General features: G+C 40.9%; 2 protein-coding genes across 3 annotated transcripts in view; one reads left to right on the top strand and one right to left on the bottom strand.

Moving 5' to 3' along the window:
• Nucleotides 1-12,876, bottom strand: part of SCFD2 (sec1 family domain containing 2) — a 187,972-nt gene extending 175,096 nt beyond the window's left edge. The window contains exons 1-2 of the mRNA XM_059844840.1: nt 12,105-12,876; nt 7,289-7,457 (exon numbers count right to left, since the gene is read on the bottom strand). Coding sequence (XP_059700823.1) covers nt 7,289-7,457; nt 12,105-12,840 — 905 coding nt within the window. The 5' untranslated portion in view covers nt 12,841-12,876. The remainder of the gene's footprint in view (nt 1-7,288; nt 7,458-12,104) is intronic.
• A 3,093-nt stretch (nt 12,877-15,969) lies between these two features.
• FIP1L1 (factor interacting with PAPOLA and CPSF1) overlaps nt 15,970-26,804 on the top strand; it is a 37,272-nt gene continuing 26,437 nt past the window's right edge. The window contains exons 1-8 of one of the 2 annotated variants that reach the window (XM_059844838.1): nt 15,970-16,123; nt 16,818-16,857; nt 19,208-19,265; nt 21,873-21,976; nt 24,233-24,294; nt 24,497-24,604; nt 25,727-25,857; nt 26,134-26,202. In XM_059844838.1, coding sequence (XP_059700821.1) covers nt 16,042-16,123; nt 16,818-16,857; nt 19,208-19,265; nt 21,873-21,976; nt 24,233-24,294; nt 24,497-24,604; nt 25,727-25,857; nt 26,134-26,202 — 654 coding nt within the window. In that variant the 5' untranslated portion in view covers nt 15,970-16,041. The remainder of the gene's footprint in view (nt 16,124-16,817; nt 16,858-19,207; nt 19,266-21,872; nt 21,977-24,232; nt 24,295-24,496; nt 24,605-25,726; nt 25,858-26,133; nt 26,203-26,804) is intronic. The other variant, XM_059844839.1, reaches the window with a different exon arrangement.

Here is a 26,804-nt window from a genome sequence, read left to right as displayed (position 1 = left end):
AGGCAGAGAATATGGAGAATAATACAAATACAGGGAGTCCTTCTTCTTCAGAACTAAAAAGTTCTTCAAAAAATTAAGCATGAAGTGTTCTGATTTTGCCATTTTCACCAAACTGATTCTACAGGCAACAGCATCTGAAAACTCTTGATCCTTGTACTCTGAGGACTGCTATGACAGTGTCAGAGGGCCCAGGAAAAACAGCCTGAATTCCACCTGAACACTTTCATTACTAAGCCTGGGTAGCCTAGACAAAGAGGACAGTTGGAGGTTCTCAAAATACAAGAATGAAATCTTGAGCAGTCCAGCTTCCCACAGCCCCCAGAAGTCCTTTCTGTGGGCTGAGAGGCATAGATAAGGAAGAGACACCCAAATGATGCCAAGAGCCTGTCAGCTCAATTCATTCTTTATCTCAAGGAAAATAAGTTTCAAACTTCCTCTTATCTAGAAGACAACTTCTAAGGCTTCTGAGCCCTGTCGTAATAGACAATTGACAAAAACGTGGCACCTATTAGGGAGGAGGAGGCTTGAACAAAGACCCTTGTGAGATTCCTCTGCTGCCTACCTCAACAGACTCACTACTGCAGCAAACTGGGGTTTTGCAGAGGGGCAGCAAGGTCTTCTAACAATGCTGTATGTTACACAGCACAGGCAAGCTGGAGGTCCTGACCTCTTTCCAGAATTTTCCACTCTCAGCACAGCTCTGTCACCCCTTCAGTTTTTCCATTTCAGTGAGGTCCTATGTTGAAAGAATCCGGGCAAATATACACATTTATTGTAAAATATAATAAATCTTATCAGCTTGTTCATCTCATCCTGTGACAACAGTCAATTACATTCATTTGATTCTGGCTGGTTTGAAATTGAGCAGAAAGCATCTCCTGGAAAGCTTGTCTTGACTGACAAACCCCAGAAGCTGATCCAGCCCGGGCTCTTATTTCCAACAAGAAGATGCCCTGAGAAATTTCAAACAATGAGGAAACTCTAAATAGGCCTTGATTCAGGACTGTGCTTTAAGCCTGTATGAGTACAATAAAGTGGTGATCAGGAAGGCTGCCAGTCCAGGAGCACGGGGAAGAGAGGAAGGAATGCTGTGTTTGGGGCTGTCCTACTGCCCAATCCACCACTCTGTGAAGCATCTCCTGGTTGGACTGCTGAAAAGGCAAAAGATATCAACTCTCTAAAGCACAATTCATCTCCCTGAACATGGACCTTAGTGGCACAACAGGAGTCCTGGAAGCACAGGGCCAGGCTGTAATTTCACCTGTCACTGCTGAAAGGAAGTTTCAGAGTTTTATTTAATGCAATGGGATGGCTGCTTTTCATAAATTCTGCAGTTAAAACTTCCTTATCTCCCCAAAAGTGCTGCTCACCTTGTTCAGAAAAGCAGATAGGAAACAGCTGTACCATGAGTGGTGGCTTCTTTTGGGTTAGTTTGGGGATTTTTTGTCTTGGGAGCATTGAGTTTAGGTTTCAAACAATCTTTAGGAGCAGAGTTCAGCAGAACACTGCAGCAGGGACAGAAGGCTGGGTCCCGGGAGAGCAGGAGCATACAGCTTCCAGCAGGGGGAAGTGTCCCGCAGCAGAAAAGCCGGAGGAACACCCCTCCCAGCAGCAGGGATGGGCAGGGAGCACCCCGCTGATGCTGAGCCACCACCTACATACTGGGACAGACCCAAAATCAGTTTTTAGCACGAAGCTGTCTCTCTCCCTGTCTAAAAGAGCCTTGCCATCCTTTGTTTTGGGTTACGCTTCCTCCTCTGCAAGACTCGCAGTGGATATGAAGCAATATAGTTGTGACATCTGGATTTTCTTACTGCAATAGTAATGCTTCCTCTTTAATATTAACATTCCAGACAGGAAAATTTCTCGTATTTATGCCATAAATTTCCAGCTCATTCAAGAATAACACTGTCCCAAATTACCTTCTCATTATAAGCTTCCAAAAATGTATGCATGCAAAAAAAAAAGTTGTGGTTCCATTCCTAATTAATATCTACAGCTGACATAAAGGAAATATTTTTTTAAAAGATTGAAAATACCAAAAAGATCCAAGAACCACACTATTTAAAAAAAAACAAAACACCAATATTCTTCAGATGCTTGTTCCCTAATTAAAAAAACAATCAAACAAAAAAACCTCAAGAGAATAAAATCAGCCATTCAAAAAAGTTTATTTCCCAGATTAAAGGGAGACTTTAATCTCCTCTCCAGTTTTATTTTTTGTTGCCCTTTTCTTTGCCATACACACCAAAAATCTTTCATTTGAAATTGACATCACACATGTGACTGTTCAAAGAATACTGCATGTGTGTTATACAGCAATCACTGGAACTGCTGTTCCATCAGTTCCCAGGAAAGGGGGCCAGGTGAATGCAACTCAAAACTGTCTCCCCTCCCCAGGGCAACACAGCACTGTGAGTAGGAGTGGGAAGGACACAGTACCAAAGAAAGCACAAATGGAGATCCTGTTTTCAGTAGTCCTGACACCTTAACTCCCCTTGCACCCATTTGCACTGTTACTTGCAACCCCAGAGATCAGAACCTTTAAGATTTTTCTGCCTTCAGTATGCAAACTTGTATCCTAAGAAACTCCCTGTTTTCCTGGTTTGGAAAACAGTTCCTTGACAAGAACTACAAGAGGACTCAGAGGCAGAAAGGAATCAAGTGACCTGAGATCATGCTGCAAGCTGAAAACAGAACCAAGACTGGAATACAAGTCCCCTCACCTCATGGCCTTCCTTTAGGTTTGGGGTTATCCAAGTCCCGCCAGTACCAGAGGAGCATTGAATCATCACATCACACCCAAACGCAAGGATGCAGCTGGAGCAGGGCTTTCTTCTCCATCCAAATTGTAGCGTTTGTAAAAAATACTGATCAGTCCAAAATGTGAATAACAACATCAGAATGATTGGGAGAAGTATGTATTTTCAACTGCCACTGACATGAGACACTGAAATTTCATCATTCTATCTCCAGGAATGTCCTAATTTTTAACCCACTCCCCCATCACACCTATCTTTCCACTCCTAATACAAGACCTAAGGAAAGATGTTTGTGGGTGCTGTGATTCAAACATCTGGCCTGCATAAAAATGCTTTCTGCAGCACACCCATCAACATGGTCACTTCATACTCAACTTGTTATTTCTCCCCCCAGAGGCTCCACCTGCTCTGTCAAAAGTGCCCAGACAGCTCAGCTATACTGCTTATTGAAGTGCTTTAGGCATAGCAGCCCAAACATGAATTCTGTCACATTAAAATATTTCACCTTTATGGAAAAATGCTTGTTGTAGGAGTCCAATGGTTCTTTGTATATTGCATTAAATACACATATTTTTAAATAAAAATCTGGACTTTTTAGAAGGTTTTAACACCATACTGAATTATAAGAAGCCTGCAAACTTCAAACATTGGAGAAAGGAAGCAAGAGTGGAAAATCAGGCAAGAAACCTCCATTCAGAGTTCTTAAAATGTGCATAAGCAAATTAAATATTCAGTCTATTCAGCAAAATAGGAGAGCATATCAAAAGTGTTCCTGGCTAATAAAAGAGCATATTGAAAAAGAGTAAACAGATATTCCTTTGGTTGCCCACAGTGTACATAAATCTTTTTCTCACACACCACAGGTCTATGATCAGGAGTCAGGCATCTGAACCCTCATTTGGGGTTTTAGGGAGCCACAGGGCCTTCATGCACCTCAGCTCCCAGCTCACAAGAGTCAGAAAAGATAAACCTCCATCAAAATAAACTAATTACTGACAACAAGAGGCTTCAACATGCTAAAAAAGGATCTTAAAAACACAAGATGAGTGCTTTGAGAAAAAATGTGGCCAAAATGTTACCAAATGTTCAGGATGGATTGCTCACAAATACACAGAGCTTGATGTTCATCCAAACAGACAACACCTAGAAGCCACTACACGCATGCTTAAAATCAGAAGCTGAAATTTGGAAGAATTTCTCCAAAAACACTGTATGGGTTATCAAAATACAAAGACCAGCAAGAGAACTGTAATCAATTTTTTCAAATCACCCCTACCACTAAGCTTTCACTACAATTTCACTTCTATTATGCATCATCTGTTTGAAAGGACAGGGTGGCTGCTACTCTTCTGAATCAAGACACCAGCAGTTCTCACCAAGAATGGATGTCTTTAGCTAAATACCTATGAAATGTTTCTCTTCTGTTGTGTACATCCACCTGTATATAAAAATGAATCAAGTATTTTGACACAATTCTGAAAGAGCATAACTCTACTACCATCCACACTGGAACAGCAGCATGTCAGTGACTACAGTAGGGCAAACAATTACTCTGTGAGATTTTTGAGTCTAATAAAACTAAAAAACAAGAACTATAGAATAGTTTGGATTTTTTTAAGAAATTCCCTCCCTCACAAAGAGAGCACCTTCAAAGTACAGTAACTCAAGCAGCATATGGCATTTACATTTTCATCTAAATCTTTAAAGAAGCCCATTATTTCCTTAGATTTGAGAAAAGAACCCTGCTTTATTTCACCACACCAACCATAAATTATTCATTAATTCAGTTTGCTAACTCTGTAACTGAGCCCAGATGTTTCTGCTGGAGTGGCATGCCATAAGAGAAGTTAAATATAGCAAGCTGTATGCAAGGACCAGACTCTCTCTCCTCTCTCACTACAGCAGGCTCAAATATTACTGAAAGAAAATAATGAAAACATTTAAAAAATATTCTGAATATGTGAGTCTGAAATGCCACAGTCTGATCACAAAATGTCATGTGAAAGAGCCCCCACACATTTCATCTGGGTGTAACTGAAGTCGCTGGTCCTGTCTCTGAGGAAAGGGCTGGCACTTTCACTCACCAGAGTAAACAGAAAATTTACAAGCAGAGGAACACTCCTTGCAATGCATCATTTGCAAATACAAATGAAGACTTAAGTTTTCAATTATAAGAAACACTTCTGAGCCAGCTACCAAGGGCAACAACCAAGCTGATGAGGAATTGAGAGCATCCTAAGGAATTTCTTACAGAATTGACACAGAAACCTACTGCTGAGAATTTTTAATCCATTTCAGTGCTTCAGAAAAGCAACCACTTTACACTAGCCAAGAAGATTAATGTTAGCATTTATAAGCCAGTACTGAAAATAGTCCTGTTGAACAGAATGGAAATTACCACCTTCAGCCACTGTTATGGTTTCAAGCACTCTTCATCAACTGTCTTAAGCTAGTTTGGAAGTGCCTATTTTAAACTAGGAACTATCTCTGATCATTATATACTTGGAGAAGAAGAGAAAAACAGGTTGAACATCATAGAGTCACTTGGAGTTTGGAGACTCTTCTAAGGCCCACAACTCTTCTTCAGTTGTGAACAGTGATAACAAGAGAGATTTTCAGATATCATCTTGTCCCTTTGCTGTGCTACAAGGCAAGATGAAGACTGCTTAAAATATCTGCCTGATCCGTTCCTAAAAATTTCCAGTGTAACAGATGAGTTATTTCTGTACCATGAGTTTACAGAGGGAGGGTATTTTGGAGAAGTTGTTATAGACCAGTGTGTTAATGGCACCACTGCTTTGGTACCAGGTATCAGCTGCTGTCATCCATCTTTGCCACACTTGCATCTTGTAGCCAAATCCTGCTGTTCTTTAAGCAGCTGTGTCTATATGAGACTGCAAAATATCTTAAGACTAACTACTGTTAACAGAGGGCACCTTCCCATTAGCCAGCAAACAGGCAAACAAACCTTGATGTAAATGTATACTACTAGCCACCTTAGATCATAGTAAAACTCTGTCAGCTGTTACTAAAACCATGAATACATGACTGAAGTAATAATTTAGCCATGGGAAGGCATACCAGCACTACCTTTAGTCTCCTCAATGTCTATAATGTGAGAAACAATAGAGTGGTAGCACAGGTCAACAATCTCAGGGCAGTAAATATCTTTTTTTTTTTTCCTAGCCCACACTGACAGAATTTTCTTTATTAATGGTAGCTACTCAAAGTTAGCACAAAAAGCTACCACAAATGGACAATGACCTCTTCACTTTATTGTCCAGACAGATCTTTAAAGACATTTCACTTCTACTTCAGGAATCAGTGGGAAAGCAGACAGTGAGAAGCAAACCAGAACAAATTTTATTTAAGCTAATCACCCTGGCAGCAAGTTACAACTGAGTCCACCTCTATGAGGAAACATTTCCTCTCCAATTTCTATGGAAGAAAAGAGGTATGCAATACAAAACCTAGAAACTGGACCCAGTTACAGCACATGTGAGAGATGGAAGGTGACAAAGGATCTGGAGGCTCTCAGAAAATAAAGACCATATGCTGCTAACAGTGGAAATCTGTGAAATCTTTGTTGGGGGAAGGGAAGAAAAAGGATACAGTGCAGGTGCAAAATCACAAAACAAATCAAAAGAGATTAATAGAAACTATATTAAATAGCCCATCTTGAAAAACCACTTTCTAATATATGAGGAGAGCATTACAGTAAAAGAGAAAAAACTTTTAATCTCCTTTGCACTGTATCAATTTCTAAAGCACTGCTGAGAAAAACATTTATTGAGGAGTGAAACCAGCACCAGGTATGTTTCCTTGTTTTTGCATAGTAACAGAAGCTGCAGGGGAGTTTTGGTTTGGACAAGTAAATTTAGAAAGTTAGACATCAAATCTGATGCACTTCACTGGTAAAGTTTTAGCTACACATTATACATAGTTAAGTACAATTGTTTGAAGTTACTGCTTTTTGGTTGTTCTTGTTTAAGCAAAAATCAGGCCCCCTGAAGCTGATTGTATACCTGAATTTGTGCCTTATTATCCTTCTCCACAGGTACTGTGTTTGAAAACAGGGATATAACCTTAAATTAAATTCAGCATCCAGCTAACTTTATAAAGAGCCTTATGGGAAAAGAAAGTCACCATTGAGACCTACCTGTTTGCATGACCTATTAGGCAGAAAACGAAACATCACAAGGAGAATTCTTGGTATTAATCAATACTGATTTCTGCTACAGTAATCTACAGCAATTTAAATAACCCAAATCTAAAAGGTCTTGAGATTCTTCCACTTTTGGAAGTCTTATCTGGCCTACTCACTTAATGTACACATCCAGACTATTACATTCCAGCAGAATTACGACCAGATGGGGTTTTGCTGTAAGCTTGACTGTTTTCTTTTCTTTTGTTTTCCTAAAGTCTTGTTCTTTGTTCATTTTTTCACATAGAGATAACAAACATATTCAACATTAAAAATATAAAAAATAAAAAAAAAAAAAAAAAAAGAAGAAAAGAATGTTTACTTTGGTTGTGCTAAGCAGCCAGGTGCTATAATACTGCAAGTTTCATCTGTAGTCTGCAGTGCTGTGAGTTCCACCATGTTAACCATTACATCAGTCTTGTGGCCAGGAAGTTTAGGAAGCACAGAAAGAATCTTCTCTGCAAGATTGTCACCATGATGACCAACTGCTCCTGAAGAAAATGGAAAAAAACAAAAAAAGAGCCAAAAACTATCAGGTGCATAACTAGAAAAACAAATAAACACAAGGAATTGCAAAGAAAATAACTACATGTTTTGGGGAGAAGGGTATTGGTACTCCTAACATCAAAACCACATTTAGCTTTTCAAAAATATTTTTCTACAAAAGTAAAATTAATTTCTAGAATGTATAAAGTTAAAAGCACCTAAAACATTTCAGATTCATTTAAAAAGCACTATTACTATTACTACTAAATTAGACTTAAGTTCTACAGCTGTTAAATTTTCTGATTTTACACTCAGACATGAAAAACATTTTTCTTTGCCTAAGGAACTTGTTAAATAATATTTGTAATGGTTATTAAAAAAGTAAGCAAATATTTATATATACACTCACACGCATACTATACTTCTCTGCATAAACGACTAAGGCTGTGCTTAAAAGGACTATATAGAAGTTGCATAAATAGCTACCCAGACAGGCCAGCCTAATATTAAAATAAACAATTAGCAATGGCATGCCACAATCAAGATCATATCACTTTTATACGAACTGAGGGCAGCTCAGGTGAAACAAACATGAAATAACTAAACCAACCCAAGTTACAAAGTATAAAATGTCAGTTTGACCGTATTCCAAGAGAAACTCTGAACTCCAGCTGGCATGTTTTCTTCAATTTTCCTGATTTCAAACACACATGCTTTTCTTTCCATTCATGAATTTCCAACATAGGCTCTACAACCAACTTAAAAAATATTAGGACTGTGAGCCAAGTCAAAGCAGAAAAACATGACACGCACTACAGATAAAAAAGTCAAGAGGGAGGGACCAGAAACTGTATTGCCTTTAGGTCAGGAGCAAGTTGAAGGTATTTGTTGTCTGCCACTTAAGCTATGGTTCAGCCATCAACACAGGGCTGGAAAGCAGTGCTGAGCTTAGTTTTGCTGTCCTAGCTTTAATCACAGAAAAATGGGAACTTTTGAAGCACCACTGAGAGGCAGAAAAAAGTTCTCTCAGGCTATGATCCCACTCCATCTAAGTCCATCTGTGTGGCAGCTATCTGCTCTTATGTTTTCATCATTTCCAAAGACAGAGAATATCTGTTTCAACAGCTGAATTAGCTTCACATGCTCCATAAATCCAAACAAGGCTCTTATATCAAGTACATTGCTAAGGTCAGGTTATTAAGTGCTCTTGGATAGCAGAAGCAGAAGACTGTCTCCAGCAATTCTACAGCAGCCAGGTATCCAGGCTGTAAGCCATGGTTTTCCATGGTTTATCCACTTTTCTGTATTGCAAAATGTTGAAAAGAGAAACAAGGATGAAAAAGGAAAATAAAAGTGAAGCCAAACTCTGTGCTGGCAACGCCTTTATCCACAGAAAGCAAAGAAGGCACAAGTGTCCAACACAGGGTGGTACTGCAGTGCGGACATCTGACCAGTCAGCTGGTTTATTACCCATTTGTTTCACCCAAAACTGCAACAATTACAGAATAACAGCAATTTCCCTTTCTAACATTCCCAGTCAGAGTTAGACCAGTGAAATACAGATGGAATGAGCTGGGCTGTCTTTGTGACTCCTGAAGCTATCTTGTTCTCCAAAATCTCTACATTGCTCTTACTAGAACAGTCATGTGTAAGGCACACTGCAACAGTTGCAAAACTGCACAGGAAAAACAACAATAATCCTTTGAACCTCCACCCCACATACTGGAAGCAACATCTGTCTCTCCACACATGCTGCACATGAGGAACATTTAGTTAAGACATTTGGTTAACCAGAAACACCTCAAATGCAAATAAGCCCACATTAATTATTGACATCCCTCCTTTCTTCCTGGCATAGGGGGAAGACTCAGAATACTCAAGCTGCTTCCATGAGAGCCTCTGTCTCATTCCCACAACTGTTATTTCTTGGAGGTTTCCACTAGTCCACCTGTGCTACTGGCCTTTGCCATGCCTCATCAAATCAATCACAAAACATCTAGTGGAGGTTTTAAAAGTGACTGCCACCCCAATCAACTGCATAAATTAACCAAGCCTGAAAAGATTGTTAAACTTCACAAGACTAGGACAAGAAATCACAGGGAGTCACTTCCAAACTGCACTGACTTCAAAAGGGTGCATGGGACTAGTTTTGATCCTCTCTATTCACTACTTCTGAGGACAGTCAACAGACTGCTCAGCAGCTTCTCATGAGCAACAGTGTTCAAGGCACAGGTGATGGTTTTGAATGCTGCCAAAGTACAGACAAACTGAGCGTTCGTGTGACAGCAAGTTATCTGACCACTGCAAAAGAGGAGCTTTCATGCCAGGCTTATGTCTGGCTTTCAGGATACAAGAACTCTTATATATCATTCTGTTCTAATTTCACTTTTTCTTTACATTATAACTTACAAACTGAAATAGGTGACATTTGATACAAGTTGTAGCTGACACAATTTGCAAAGCCAACCAATCCGTTCTTTAACAGCAGCCAGACACTCACTAGCTACACCCCCTGCTTCCCCTGTGTATTCCTTACTGTAGAGTTTTTAGCAAACCAATGAAACAAATCTTATCGTGTGGCACTAAATTCAGGTTCATATACAGCTTTACCTCTGAAATGCACTGGATTTTTCTTCCTTCAGTTTGTACTGTATTTGATAGCACGAATATCATGTCCAAACCATAGGAATAATTAAATGAAATTACCAATGAATTCTGGAGGCATTTGTTGGTAACAAAAGAATGGCTGTATGCAGGGGTCTTAATTTCATTTATGGATACTGAGAATAAAATCTTAAAAAAACAAATCCTGTAACTTCTTATGCTTCTGTGAGCTTTGATATTTCCTTCCAATGTTGCTCAGTACAGCCCTGGTGTTATCTCCAAAAAACCTTCTGCTACTGAAGTACAAGATTCTACACTTCCCTTCCCAGGTTTAAGCTGGTACCAAATATCTCTCTTCATACCTCCTCAAGAGTCTCCCTGCCAGGCAGCTCCCTGTCATCCCACACCTGGCTCTATTTCTCGTTTTTATTTCTTCTCACTATCTGAGTGCATAAATAAATCCTTTCCCCACCCCAAACCAACACTCTTCTCATAATTTCATTTTAAGGTTTCTTATCCAAGTCCACTTTCCTGCAGTCTTCTGATCAATCTTCCCAACCTCGGCACAGCATTAACTGCCTGGATTCATAGCTGCTCTTTAGCACCTTGTTGATAGCTATGAACCCTACAGCTGTTAGGATACACAATGGTGAAAATATGGGAGGAAAAAATTTTTGGAGGAAAATTCAGAAAAAGTCAAGCTGCAGGGTGCAACACTGTGCCAAGTACCTGCTACATGACAGGTGGTGGCAAAAAATGATGACCCAAATTATTGACTACGAACAGAACCAGGCCCCCACCCTGTGCCTGCCAGCAGGAGGTATGCTTGACTGGGATAGAAAACGCAGTTATTCCTATATCAATACACATACCTAGAGAAACACTTTCAGGCATATAGATATAGCTAAGGGTTACACAGAGATGTGTATCTGCCTAGACAGACATAAAGGTAAGAGTGACAAATAGATTCACTGGATACTTCACAGCAATCCATAAGGCTTAGTCTGAAACATGCAGATCATTTCCTTCACATCTCAAGGTGGTACACAGGCACAGTTAAGGTTTCTAGCTTGCAGCAAAATGGAAGTGCTAGAAACAAGATTTTGGATTTCCAGCAGAGCCTTCTGCCTTACTCTTCATTTCTATGATCCACTGGGACACAAGGGTGTGCAAGCAACCATCATGGCCATGGGATTAAACATGCTCCCAGTGTTGCCAGATGAAGAACTGTTTGCATACCTGGTGGCTTAATACAATTACTCTTCAAACCACTAACCCGTGGAACCAAACTGCACGCTGCTTATTCTGTAAGATCATGTTAAACACGAACCAGGAAGAACAGGAGAGTAACCAGCTCAGTTATGCCAACTTTTCTCCTAATTTCAGTTCATTGGGCAATTAAGTATGACTTCGGGGTCACTGACCTCCAGGGACCACCACTTTACCAAAACCTTTGAGCTATTTCTGCATGAAAGGATGCACTTGGCACTAGAGGTATTGGCACAGTGTCTGGGGTCATGGAAGCAGCCTGTAAGATACTTTTCCAAACAACTGGATAGTATGAGTAATGGATGATCTGAATGCTAGAGAGCAGTGGCTTTTAATCCAGGAAGCATGAAACTGACACTGGGACAAAAGACTATCATATACATATCCCACAAGGTAATAGCTGTTTGGAACAGAAAGGAAGACATTGGGTATCACCAGGAGAATACTGGAACACCAAGTTTTCCTACTGGAGCAGGATGATGTGGAACTTACAGGAACTACAGCTTTGAACCCAGCCATGTTTCTCCAAGCTTCAGAAGAAGCCCAGAGTTTTACCATCACTGCCTGGTAACCTAGTATTCTAGCAGACCAGATCTTAAGAGCAATCCCACCAAAGACCTGGAACTGGAGCTATATAGCCATGGGAGGACACGGTACAAAGTGGAATATGGATTTTTGGTAACACCAGGTCACCAGGGTTCCCACTATCTGTCACCCTCCCGGTGGGGTGGGTATGGGCCCAGTAGAGTGACAGCCCATACTAGCTGAGGATTTCTTACCAGCGAGGTCCAACGTCCTGTCCACGAAGATGACAGAGGCCTTACTGGTGGCTGTCCTCCTCCTGTTTCTGGCTGAGGCGTAGCTCGCCAGCTCAGCGGCGACCACCCTGCTAAGGGCCCCCACAGCGAAGCTCTCCTCCCGCAGGCCCAGGGCGGTGAAAAGAGAGTCGAGCTCACCCACCAGGGCTCGCACCGCCGCCCGCAGCTCGGCGGGCAGCGCACCCAGCCCGACCTCTGCGGGGCCGGGGCCGCCGGGGCCGGGCAGCGGCGGGAGGAGCGCTGCCAGGCCGGGCAGCAGGCAGAGCTCCGCCGAGACGGGCGCCAGGAGCGGCGGGCCCCGCAGCACCACCTCGGCGCAGCCGTCCTCGCCCATCCACCGCCGCAAGGTCTCCTCCAGCTCGGCCGCCCCGCCGCCGTCCGCCTCGTCGCCGCACACCAGCACGCAGTGCCGCACGGCGCCCCGCTCCAGCACGCCGCGCACCGCGGCCGCCGCGCCGCCCCTCAGCGTCCCGCTCACCACGAACACGACGCAGGCCGTCCCCGCCGGCACCGCCGCCTCGGCGGACAGCGCGCTGACAGCCAGCGCCCCGGCCGCCAGCAGCTCGCCCGCCCCGCCGGCCCAGTGCAGCGCCTCGGCGGAGGGCGTGTCCATGAGGACGGCGGCACGGTGCGCCCGGGCCAGCGCGGGCTCCCAGGCTCGGCGGCTCAGCTGCCGCAGCACCTCCGGCACCGCCATGGCGGTGACAGCCACAACACGCCGCACGTGCCGGGCGCGCCGCCGGCGCCGCGCGATGGCGTTGCGGGCGCGGGTTGGCTCCGCGCGCGCGGGGCGGGGCGCTGGCGGTGCCCGGCGGGCGCTGCGGCTGCCGGGGCTGCCCTGCCTGTGAGAGCCCCGCCTGCGCTGGGAGGCACCACGGGAACAGCCGCTGCCCCGGCACTGGAGATGCTCAGCACCCGAGAGGCGAGACTTGCATCACTGCTCCCTGCCCTACTATTGTGTATTTCTTGTGTTAGTGTTAACAAATGCTTTGGTGAATGAGCTGGCAACACGGAGTGCTCTTGTTCAGTTATATGCGACTTTTCTCAGTACAGTTAGAGACGTATGATAAATTATTTCAATTCCACTTTAAAAGGCCTTGATCTCGAAATCAGTTTCAAAGCTAAAAAGCGCCATAACAAGCACCCACAGTTTCTTCTCCACAGAGAATGGATGGCCCCCCTGCAAATCTGTGTTCCACACAGTATTCACTTGGGCAGCCTCCTTGGTACACAGCTGGGAAGACAACTTTTCTGATATAGCAGGATTATCAGCATTAATAAAGGGGTAAATTACTTAATTAGTTCACCCTCCAGCTTAACTGCTGTTCTTAGATCTCTTACAGATACAAATGGTTTCAGAACACTGAAAAACATGAGTAACACCGAATTCACTATATTTCCAGTAATTAAATCAGATCCTTCCCTTTTAGTGTTCTCCACTGACATTGATACTCAGATGCATTATTCCCTTTCTTTGGGCTGTTCTAGCACCAATCTGTTATTTTAACCTTAGGGCATACAGCTTCATGATGCTAGAAAAATATGTAAGTTAACACCCTTCTTGACTGTTTTGATTCGAAAAATGAACACTAAGAAAGGATGTGGGATAATTAACACTGGGCCCCTGAGTTTATAAAAGAGTAGAATTATCCTTCTCTCAGACTGAATTACCTCAGAGATTATGCATCTCTGCGTTTTTGCTTTATGGTTGAATGCCAAAGACAAAATCTAGATAAATTATGGCTTGCCCAACAATTTAAAAGGGGTTCTTTACCTTTAAAACCATTTAAAAAAAGGGGGGGGGGGGGAGTGCTGACCTCTTTTAAAAGGTATTTTTCAGATATTATTGTCAAAACATCAGATGCATTTTTAAGAAAGCTGATAGTTTTTTACTTTATTAATACTGTATAGATTACAACTAGTTCTGCATATGCCAGTGTTGAAAAAACCCAAAAATTACTTGCTAGAAGACAAAATAAAGTTCAGAGAACAATGGTTAAGTTATGGAACAAAATTATCTAAGTAGTTTTTACAGCTTATTTTATCCCTTGTGCAAGGTGACAACTACTGTGTCAGAAGAAGAACTGTACTACTAAAGGGTTCCCATAAGCGTGATATCTCTTTGTGGGTTTCTGGGGTGTAACATGTGAGTGAAGATGGTGATGCAGCTTGCAATGATGCAGTCTGTCTTCAGCCTTTCAGCTACTCAAAGCCTAAGAAGAAACACTTTTTACAGGCCACAGTTGCTCAAAGTGGGTTTTTCCATCACCACCAGCTCTCTGTGATTTGTCTTTAAAGGTCTGTACAATGAAAACTGCTTGGATGATCTGCATCAAAGTATTTTAAGATATTTTTTTGTTTTTAGCTTACTCTTGTTGCGGTTTTCTTGAACATGGTTTCCTTCCTTCCTTCCTTCCTTGCTTCCTTCCTTCCACCACTTCCTTCCTTCCTTCCAATGGCAAAGTCAACAAAACAGGAATGACAATTCAGACACATGTCTATGAAGAGGTACTACATATACACATTTGTCTCATGAGAAACAAGTGACTCAATGGTGAAAAACCATTTGCTGACTCCACAACTATTTGCATAAAAAATGAAATAGCAAGATGAAAACCTACCCAATTACACCACATAATTAGCTACCTGTGCACAATACTCAGACATTTAATTTTAGGTGAAAAAAATTTTGAGTGGGCTGGTTGTTCATGTGAACTCCAGTGAAATATCATGCTGTATATGAAACTTTCAAACAAGGTTCTCTGTGCAGGCAATTCAAATAAGCTCCCCTCGCTGAGAGTTGTGTTTATGTTACAGTCAAGTCCTCTAGTCTTGATTTTTCCCAAACTGACCTGCTGTGAAAAAGCAGGTCCCTGTTTTAGTTTTCACATACATCCTGAAACACCACAAGCTCCATTTGTACACACAACTGGTTGAAACTTATTTGGACAGTTGTTGGTACTTAACCTTTCTAATGCATCTTGAAGTTGTCTAGCATTCACAGATGTAAGGTGAGCAAATCACCAGGAAAAATGGCTCACTACTCCCCACCGCTTTTAAAATATAATTAATGAAATTCATAGAAACACTTCGAACATAGAAACACGTTGCAACACTCACAGCACACTACAAATGTTAAATCCTTACTGCACCTAAAAACAAAGTCAGGAAATTTGTGGAGGAAAAAATAAAATCTATGAACAGTTGTTAAACCTAAAATACTACGTCCAGCTGGGATAGTCCCTGAGCCGAGGGACAGTACTAGCAGAGGCAGCGGCGTTTTTACCCCGCGGTTACGCTCCCTCCGCAGCTGCCATCAGCCGCCAGTAGATGCACGGCACTGGAGTGTACATGTGTTTAGCCAAGTCCTGCTTCTGGAGATAGGCAAGGATGTTCTCGAGGGGATCGCCATGCTGCCGGTGATCCTTGCTGAGGGGACGGACGGGCGTCCAGGGATGCAGGAAAGCACAAGGACCGCCGAGAGCAAACGGCAGCGAGAGGAAGGGAAGGTGGCTCTCGCAGCGCGCCTCGGGAGAGCGGCGAAAGCACAGCCGCGGTGAGTGGTCGCGCACGGACGGTGCCCGGCCGGCTCGGTGGGGAGGGCAGTCCCGGGGCCGGGCCCGGCCGGGCCGCCCCCCGCAGCCCGTGCCCGGGGCGCCGCGGGGCCGGGCCGGGCCCGCTTCCTGTGCGTGTCACTCACGCGGGGGGAGGGGAAGCGCCGGGCGGCGGCGGCGGCGGATCCTCCGCGAGAGGCCGCGTTGGGCGTTCGCAGCAGCCCGCCCGTGCACCGCTTGGCCGCGGCCCGAGGCGCCGGGGGAGCCCGGGGGCGGCGCGGCGGGGCGGCCGGCGGAGGGAGGCGCTGCCGGGGCTGGGCCCGCGCGTCCCGCGGGAGGCGGCCATGTCTACCGGCGAGGCGGAGCGGCTGTCGGCGGACGCCGATGGGGCCGCCGGGGACGAGGAGGAGGAGTGGCTCTATGGCGGTACGGACCTTCCCCGACCCCCGTGCCCAGCCCGCCTCCCCAGCGGGCCGGCCCGGCGCCGCCGCGGCGGGGGGGCCGTGCGGGGGTGCGCAGGCCGCGGCGTGAGCGTCTCGCCGGGCCGCTGAACAAGGTCCCCGGTCCCGCCGCCCCCGTGGCTGCTCAGCCCCCTCTCTCCTCCCGGCCAGCCCCCCGGAGGCTACGGCTCCCGGCTCCTTCCCTTCCCCGGTCTCCGCTGCCGGTGCCGCGGGCCCTCAGCCCGGGCCGCGCAGGCCGAGGCGTGCTGGGCCTCAGCAGCGAGAGCCCCGCGTGGTGTCCCTGCCCCACAGGCACCCCTGGGGCCACCGAGCTCTCCCTGATGCTCTCCTCCCCGAGTTCTTGGCGTTTAAATACTGAAAGAGGCTTAACCTTTTATTTATTAACTTTTTATACAACTTTAGGGACTATCTTTACGTTTAGATATTAATGAAACCTATAAACTATAGCTTGCCCATGTGGTGGACCTGTCAGTGCAGAGTACTGTAATTGCTTAGGGGTCTGCTCGACTGATTTCACAACTGAAATGTTGAGAATATGTCTCAATAGTCAATATGTCTCTGAAGACTTACCTAATATTCTACATCCCAAGATAATCTGTCACAGTTGATATCCTAGGGATTTTATTCTTAAATATTGTGTTTCTTTTCTCTTATGGTAGATGAAAATGAAGCAGAGAGACCAGAAGAAGAAAAATCTAGGTGAGTATCCTGACAACTGGAAGCCCTGTAGCGTGGCTGCATAAAACCTGTGTTCACTACGTTCTTCTTCCCAGCTCCTACCAACTTTCAAAGGTGGTAGGACCTGAACCCACTCTGGTGTCTTTGAAAGTGTCCTTAAGATAATATATTTGGACTTTGCGTTTCTTTGAAATGGCTGTACCTGTGAAATTGGGTCACTTAAGTATTAAAGATATTTTAGCTGTATGGACAGCAATAACCACTCACAAAATGCCAACTGGTCTATTTTTGTAATTGTTGTGCTTTGTGATCTTAATGATGGATAGGGTCTTGTTTGAGATAATTTAGCAACTGAAAAACATCCTGTCTCCCAAAGAGTTTGCAGTGTAGTTGCAAAAACAGGAATACAAGGAAGCAGTGGAAGATTACCAGGTAGTTTGGTGTACAGATCACATCTGCTTAGGCTTGCAGGGTTACCGTGGTTGGGTTTTTTTTAACCAGTAAGACAGGATTTCAAAGAAACTTAGAGAAACTTAGGAAAGCTTTGGAAGTATTTGAGGGGAACCTGCTTGAGTTACAAAGAGCTGTATGAGGGCACAAAGATGCTCCCTTGAAAATCTAACCAAGTTAATGGAGATTAGTAATGAAGACTGACGGGAAAAGAGAATCAGTCACTTGTGCTAAATGAAGAAAATTCTCATAATTGGTAAAATATGGAAATTATTGATGGTCAAGGTATATTAAACAAATACAGGGAAAATCAATTTGTGAAAGCATACATTGTTATTTTCTACAGATGTTTCCATTTTTTCAGTGAGAACTCTTACATTTGGTTAGCCTTGGTGGACTGCTTGTTCGTAAGCTTGCTCAATTGCTCTTTTGAACTCATGTCAACTTTGACAAGCACAGAATGACAAAGCAGTAATTACCTTCTCCACATGACTATATATAATATCATTGTGAAGCAGCTAGAGGTGTGATTATTTGATTCCCATTATTTCTGTAGTATAAGAAACAGAGTTGTTTTCATTTTTTCCATGTTACTTAACAGGTTTTTAGGCCTCTCTTGCATTTGTCTTGAATCCTGTCTCTTCCAGGACAAAGAATTCTAGTTATTTATTTGCTCTTTATTTAGAAGCTATTCCATATCAGTTGATTCCTTATGTTCACTTGCCTTTTCTTGACCTGGCATGTTTGTCACTACTACTGTTACTTAGGAAAATTACTTGCAAAATGAACTTTAGAAGCAGTGTAGTCCAGTTTTTGGTCAATAGCATCTAGCTTGGCATTTGGCTGTCACAGTGCATAGTTTTGGACAAAAAGCATAACAAATACTTACTCATCTTAAGAGTTGTGTTTGGAACTGCAGAAGTATGGAGACAGTTCAGCTGTTAAAAGTTTTGGTCTCTAACCTCTCAGATTTGGTGTTGTTTGTATATACAGAAATTGTGATGTGTTATTCAGGTTCTGTACCTAGATTGTCATTTTACCGGGTGATGAAGTGAAATGATCAAGCTTGAATCCTGAGGTAATAGCTGGGCTGTATTGTCTCCAGCACTCATGGGTGTATTGCCAGCAGAGTATGGGGTTAGATTCATTCCCTTCAATAAAAATTGGCAGTTGCACACTCTGTTTCAGAAATATCTTTTCTGTGAAAGAATATTGTTTCTAGATGTCTCCCTGCTTACTTTGCTATTTGTGATGCAGCATCCTAACAGCTAATGGGACTGTGGAAGGTAAAATATTACTGTGTAGGAAACAGCCCTAGGTAGGCTCAGTGAGACAGCTCATTTGCCTGGATGTCACAGTACTCATCCTTTCAGATGGACCAGTATAAAATTTTTATGGTTCTCGGTCTACAGTTAAATATAATTGAATTAGTCATTGCATTGTAACTGTTCCATATGGTAGAAGAAAATTTGACAATGCTGATGTGGGAATTCCGTTTCAGTGAAACATTACCTGTGGGTGTTTAGAAGCTTTTTTTTCCATTATGTCTTTGAAAAGTGTCAGTCTGCAGGGAAAAAAAAAACCCCAAACAACTTATTCTCCCTTCATATGTTACAAAGTATTTCAGTTGATTTCAAGGGAAGATCCAAGTGTAGTGCCTCATTGCTTCTAACTATTCTACAAACATCCAGTTAGTATGATTTATGACAGCTAAATATTGCTAATATAAAGTTATATTCATCTCAGTTTTTTTTAATAAGTCAGCTTTGTTTTTTAGTTAATGCCAAATACAACTGGAGCTTTGGCTTTTCGTCTGGAATGATGAAGCAAAGCTTTTTTTCATCATTAGCTGATACCTGTGAGATAGCATGTGCATAAATAAATACCTAGTTTCACCTTTTCCTGTTTGTTTTTGTTTAAGTGTTCCACCCCCACCTGGAAGTGAAGAGGAAGCTGCAGAAAATGGCGTTGTGAAAACGGTAGTTTTAAACGTGTTTTTGAAATAGTGTTTTAAAATGTTTTGATTTAATGACTTGCTGGGAATCCATAATTTGACTAGGACTTATATTTAAATGAATTAATGCCTAAGTGTGCACCTTTTTTTTTCTAAAATGTGTTTGTGAACTGCAGAAACTATAGAAATTGCTACATTAGGAAATCAAATTTCCAGTTAAGTCCAATTTTTAAATCTAATTTACAGAATATAAATAAATAGTACTCCCAGGTTTTTTGGGGGGACAGAAAGACAATGCTTGAAGACGCCTCTCTTTTCTCAGAGACATCCTTTTCAAAATGATGATTTGTTTTTTCTCAGTGATGAGAAAATAAAGTCATCTGATAATTTTTCTTATTTTGGATATGGTAGACAAGCAGGATTTGCAAAACTGTGTGAAAGTGTGAACCAAGAGGTGAATTACACATGCCTTTCGGAGGCAATGTAACACTTGTTTTGTAGTAGTCTTCAATGTTTAGTATGTCTGATAACATCACTGTTGGTATGATGAAGGAAAGGACCAAGAAATTACATTTACAGTTGCTGGTTTGTTAAAGGATTCAGGTCACCATGAATGGGAAAAATTAAGGTGTGAGAAGTTCTATGATAAAATTGTAGTTTTACTTGAGTGGGACTTTTTGACTTACATACTGCAAGAAATAACTAAATTATGTAGAAACCGTTATTGAGATATTTGTGCAAGTTTCAAGGACTGGCCTCTTAGTGGAGTGTTTTTTTACAGTAACTCTTACACTTTATTTATGAAAGGCATTACAGTGTATTTAAAATTGGGGGAAAAGTTATTAAAACTTCAAAACCTATTTCAGTTGTTTAAAACTGAAAAGCTACTTAAAGTGCATCAAAGGTGTTTGTATTTCTGGATATCCTTATGGGCTTAGTTTTTTTCTACTTGCATATTTTTAAAATTTTTTAATCTATGTATAGCTTGGCATTGTTAGGTTATCATTAGAATATATCCACAAAATTGAGAACTTAAGGGTAAATGGTGTCCATGAATATTCAGCAGCAGCTTAGAAAAATGGATGTTGTTCAAGTTTGTTGAACATTTCTGGTGAATATTTCTGTGGGGAGGGAACTAAAAAATCATTGATTATAAGTGAAGTGGGTTTTGGTTGAAAAGGTACATTGTCCAGACAAAATTTTATTTCTTGTTTGATGCCTTTGTAGTGGCATCTGTGTGGGTTGCCTGATGAGTGATGAATTTGCACTTTTCAGCCATGTGGAATTGAAAGGCTGTTTTCAGCTGTCATTTACAGAATATCCATACTGATCTAGAGTTGCCCCATCTTCCCTACCCCAAGAATAGACTCTTCATCATTATGAAATTATATTAATGTTGCGTAGCAAGGATGAACTGCACACCAACATCTTACCTTCTAAGAAGCTGTTGATTTTTGTTGATTTTTTTTTTTAATGTACATGGCAACTTAATAGATGGTAGAGTAGACAAGGGCTGAAACCCAGCTGTGCATGGATAACTGTAGGCTGCTAGGGCACAATCAGCTTGGCTTCCGTGAGTTCAGCCTCTTGCTGAAGGATTCTAGTATGTGAATGAGGATGATTTGGTTGGAAAAGTTCACTTGGATTCCACAAAGTTTTTGAAGAAGTTCCTCACCAAAGGATTTTTAAAAATTGTGCAGTTACAGGATGAGTCCTATGTGGGTAACTGATTTTAGCTGGTTTCTAATAGAGAGAAAACACAGGGTAGAAGTCAAGGTTCTATTTTCACAGTAATGGAAAGTCACCTCCAGGGAGGATTCCCTGGAATTTTATGCTTAACCTGTGCTGTTTAATGTATTTACTTGGAAAAGAGCCAAGTTTTGAAATTAGGACTTTTCTGATGATACAAAGTTAATCAAGACAGTGAGATCAAGGTCTAACTGTGAAGAACTGGCTGGTTAATACATGGTTATTGAATTCTGCATTAAAAAAATGAGAGTGATGATCATTGGGAGGAAAAAAACAGATCTACAAATAAAATGGTCTGAATTGATCATTACTATGTAGTAGGGACATGTTTAGTGCTTGTCTGGAGCCTAAAAAGCTCAGTGTGTCATACAGCATACAGCATGCTCTCATATCTGATTTTTCAGTCTGTTTGCTGAAATGTCTCAAGTATTTTATGTTGCTCGCTTATGTAAGGAACTAAATAGATTTCTCCAGTGTTCATCATCAGCTGGGAAAACATTTACTTGAGTTATGCTGAATATATAATTGATGATGGGAAGAAGTTAGTCTTCCATATCTTTTAGTCCTTTCCTGAATGACATTTCTATTCCTGTAAGAATAGAACCAGTGTGTATGACCTAGATAGCGGGAAGGAGGATATTAAATAGTGGAAACTCTTCTATGCTTGAGAACTGAACCTAGTATTAAAGACACTTCTCTATTTTGATCTGGATACTTGTAACCTCCTAAATTTGCTGTTAATGATACTCAATTCTAATGTCTAGGAAGAGGAGAATTTTCTTCTTTCAGAGATTTCTAGAAGGGATGGTTTTGTCTGGATTGTGTTTCCATTGAGAAGGTAAGTGACTGCTTTTTGTCTAAGCAATGACTTTTTCTTTTATAGAAGGTGGCAGAGGCTGAGGATGACAGTGATAGTGATAGTGATGATGATGAAGATGATGTTCAAGTCACCATAGGGGATATTAAGACAGGAGCTCCACAGTTTAGGTAAGTTATTTGCAAACATTAACTGAGGAAACATTTGAGATTATGTTTAATTATAAATGCAGTTTCTTTAGTCCTTGTCATTTATTTGCCTTTTCATATTTATATTTTTTTTTATCTTTGCCAAATATTTGCCATTTAATACTTGCCAAAAATGTCAGATTGTGTGCACAATTACTATCAATTAAGAACTTTGTTAGCTCTTTAACAATGTTTTGTATGATGCAGTGGCTTGAAAACAAGTGAAATTAAATCAGTGGAGTACAAGGAAGAGTTTTATATAAGTTTAAATTGTGTTTTCAGATGTTGAGGAATAATTGTATTAAGTTTGTAAAGGAGTGAGCTGTCTCTTATTAGGGAATGGCTATATTATGTAGCATTTTTGGGGTCATCACTGTGGCAGTGGCATTTTGGTTGCAAAGGATAGAATGGCAACAACATGAGAAGTGTTTGTTCCTCATCCTGTTTGTAGAGGATACAGTTCTAATTAAACCTCTGTAGTTTCAATCCCATTGATGTTCTCAGATAAGATTCTAATGCACTTAAGGATGAAGCTGTGAGTCTCTGGAGATTATTTCTCAAGATTATTGTTTGGGCATTTATACTGATCTTGCTACTTTTATTGCCCCAAATTCCTTCTGGCCTTGAAAAAGGGCTTATTTTTTACTGAACACTTTCGTACAGTGCTAATTTTACCCAAAATGATAAAATAATATTTTTCATTGAATGGAAATTTTTTTGAGGGACATGGTTTGCTTGTTTTTCTTGTCAATGCCAATATTTTTATGCTTATTAAAACCTGCGTTACTAGGGTGCCATTTTGTAAATTATGACAGGTCGTCAGGTAGGTCTGACTCATGTATATCATGTTTTTAACTTTAGAATGCAGGTGGTTTACTCCTGTTTGAAACATAGTATTTTTAAACTTTCAGTATTTCATGTCCTAAAATAATGTGCAAATGAATGTAATAGAAAAAGCGCCAGTTCTTTCAGTTCTTTATTTTTCTGCTTTCAGTAGCTTGCTGTATTCTTGTGGTCTAGGCAGTGGCTTCAAACTTTGTGGTACTAAAGCAAAACTAGATTTATATTCTCAGTTCATTTACTGATGCTCTTTCCATGTATGCAGGAAACAATGAGCATGTGATCCTAAATCTAATTAGAGTAGAAGGTTGTATATAGAAATGCCTGTCTTCTGAAAAATCTTCTTTTTTGGGTGAATTAGACAGAAAGTTTACAGAAGGGCAGAAACTTAAAACAAACTGAACATTGTTGTACACTTTAACTGCAGTAGAACAAGTCTGTTTTATAGGATTAAACGGTTTTTCATATAGTAGTCAACCGCAGTTTAAAAAACCTGATAGATTTGTTTCACAAAATCATGCACAAATATAGTGTGGCAGATCAGAAGGTTAAATGTTTTGTGTTAGTTTTATGCTGTTGCAGTACTTGAAAGAAAACTAGCACCGCATGGAAGTGGATACTGTAAACTATACCCTGACCCTCTAATTATATGCAAATCTCATCATGTATATGGGTCACCTGTGAGGATAAGTTACATTACACACAAATGGTAGGGAGAGCTAGCTCTTAATGTTACAAATGAACAATACTGTAATTCCTAAGGTAGTTAGATCTATTCAGTAGTTAGATTTCCAAGTGCATTTTTCTGAAGAAAGCTCTCAAGTATTTTAGAAAGTGAAAAATTACATACTTTTCTGTTGATCACAAGAATGGATGATTACTAGTACATTGAAACAGCACTTCAATAATTTTAGAGAAATACTTGTATTTTCCACTTCTGTACAGATTAAATGGAAAGATTATGAAAAGAGAAAATGATCCGTCTAAACCCTTCCCTTTTTTTTTTTTTTTAATTTATTTTGTTTTTACTCTAATCCCCAGACTGTCATCTGTATCCCTAAATGAACTGCATTTTTCCTTTCTCTCTCTTCTTCTGGTTCTGTCCATTCTTGTTTCTATCAAGGTCTTTATCCTTTCAACTCAGGAAGAGTGACTGGGACTTGCTTCACTACTGTTTATTAGTTGGAGAAGTTGCTACTGAGCATAGAAAGGTACTCTCTCTTCCTCCTAGGCTGATCTCTTTACTTTTACAGTTACCAGCTTGGAAAGCTAGAGATTCAGGATGGTGATTGAGCCTGGGTCCAATATGTTTCTGGATCTAGCTATCTCTTGTTTTGTGTTTTCTTCTGATTTAAAAGTTTTCTTTGTCTAATTCATTTTTTTGTTAATTTCTTGAAGTTATGGAGCAGCACCTGTAAATCTCAATATTAAGGCAGGAGGACGAGCTTATGGATCTTCTGGTAAGAAAATTTACACAGTAATATTAGTAAAAAAAAAAAACCAAATGGATATTGTTTTGGATTAAGGAAATAATTGTTTCTTTTAAAACTTCTTGATAAATTTTTCTGGCTTTTAATTTATTTTTTATTATTCTAAGTGCAATGATACTGATAAAATTCTATTTGGTAGAGACAGAAGGCTCTAACTAACTTTTCTTCACAGGTGCAAAAGTTAAGGGACTGGATCTAGATGCACCAGGGAGTATTAATGGTGTGCCACTTCTGGAAGTAGATTTAGATTCTTTTGAAGATAAACCTTGGAGAAAGCCAGGTAATGTCTGGTTTATGTTCACTGATACACAGGTGTTCAGTAGGTTGTTTTAATAGTGATCCTGTTGACATTTTACCTATCCCTCAGAGGTACTGTGCAGCATAATTTGGAAAAAGCAACTGTGTTACTTGTTGCCTTCCTGCTGTGCTGCAGTGTTTGGGTGTGCCGTGTTTGTTAGTATACATCCCCATCACGTGTTGGGAGAAAGCGATAGGCATTTTTTAAATACATGTGTATCCTGAGCTCTCCTTGGAAGTCTGTGTTCCTGTGGAGATTACTGCCATTGCTCTGTGCCATGGAACACAAGATAAAGCAAACTGTGGAAAACAGTTCTGGCAGGTGTTAGCATGAAGAATGGTGAAATGTAACTGCCTGTGCTAGGTTGTGTTCATGCTTAGACATTCATGAGTTTTGAATAAGAAACTGGGACTTGCTGCAAAGACTTTCCATGAGTCTCCTCTGTATTGTCTCATTGGCTCAAGTGATTTGTATGAACTTTTCTAATTTTACCAGCGTTGATTTGGTTTTTTAGTACCAGTACATCTTGCTGCTGAATATAGGTTTTTTCTTGTGTTTGTATATTGCTATGGTAGTACAAATAGTGTCTCCAAAATGGAAGAAAAGAGGAGCCTTTGATGCTTATCTGAAGTTTGAAATGTTAGCTGTATTAAATATATTCTCTGCATTTGAGTTACAACTGTTCTCTCTTACCCTAAAAATACTTCATGGCATTTAATGAAACTAGGAGCCAAAACAAAGTGAGAAGTCAAATACAGAACAAGCAAAACAAAAGGGGGCGGTTCTTCACTGAACATAAAGCAAATCTATAGATCTTACATTTATCTTGTTGTAAAGATATGGGGGATTGTAATATCCCATGATATTCTCACCCTTGGTCCCCACATCATGATGCTAGGCAAGTTAGTGTTTCTGACTAAATTTTAATGGGTTTACAATCTTAGCAATGAATACTCTGTCTATTGATGAATTGTATGTTTCAGTTGCGCTTTTTAGATCAATACCTAATCAGTTTTCATGCTCTGAGTAGAGGTGTATATATGATTAGTGCAGGAAGGATGAACTTTGTAATGTCCTAAAAAACCTATACTTCTCTACTTAAAGGGGCTGATCTCTCAGATTATTTTAACTATGGCTTCAATGAAGATACCTGGAAAGCTTACTGTGAAAAACAAAAGAGAATACGAATGGGTCTTGAAATTTTGCCAGTTACCTCAACCACAAATAAAATTACGGTAAATAGTGCATTTTGTATTGTACATGTTTTTTTTTCCCCTGTAAAGCTGCTTGTGTGTCATAAGCTTCTTCTGCCCAGTTCAGTACATTTGTTAGAGTTTGCATCTGACTCCCTTCCCTGAACCTTGAGTGTTACTGTGTTGCTTCACTGGCAGTTTGCGTGGATAGTGTGACAGACAGCTACAGCTAGATTGCATCTGTACCTTTATTGAGACTGTGGCCCATAATTTAAGAATTGTGTGGTATCTTAATGGGCAATGTGTTATTTAACTTAGGCTGAAGACAAAGCTATGGAACTAAGACCAAGTGCAGAGATTCTCGATGGCAGATACCATCTTTTAAAGGTGAATTTTAGTAAAATTTTGTTGGTTGCTCTCATTTTTCTTGGGTATTGCTTCCCATGCCGGCCCAGACTGATAGAAGAACAACTGATATGGACGCAGCCATTATTTCATACTCTCATCCTACATCAGTGACGTTCTGTGTTTGTCACAAAATGTGGATTAAAAAGTGTTGCTTTGTTCATCACTCTTCTACAAGCATGTGAGTTAGTGGCCTGGTGAACTAACGAATTTCCCAGTGAAATTAATTTTTCTTGATGTGATGGTTAATTTGTAGTTGTAGTGTGTTCATTTGTGCAGATTAAAGGATTTGTGCAGATTAAAGGATTTGTACAGATGTGGTGTGGAAACTTGTGTAGATTATGGCATGTTTGTTTTTTCTGTGGCATTGTAGCTCTTACTACAATGTTTTGTAACAGTTTCTTGACAGCTCTGATATGAAAATCAATCTTCTGTATTTTCATGTTGCCCTTCTGGGTTTAGCTAACAATTAATTGAGTTATGTATAATAATTTTTCCATTCAGAAATGCTGGTTTTCAGAGAATAGAAAGACCTACATGACAGCATTTAATATTATTTATTTATTTTACCTATTCCTAATAAG

Source organism: Haemorhous mexicanus, chromosome 4 (genome assembly GCF_027477595.1).
Source record: "Haemorhous mexicanus isolate bHaeMex1 chromosome 4, bHaeMex1.pri, whole genome shotgun sequence".
NCBI lineage: Eukaryota > Metazoa > Chordata > Aves > Passeriformes > Fringillidae > Haemorhous > Haemorhous mexicanus.
This window is presented reverse-complemented; position numbering and strand designations above follow the sequence as displayed.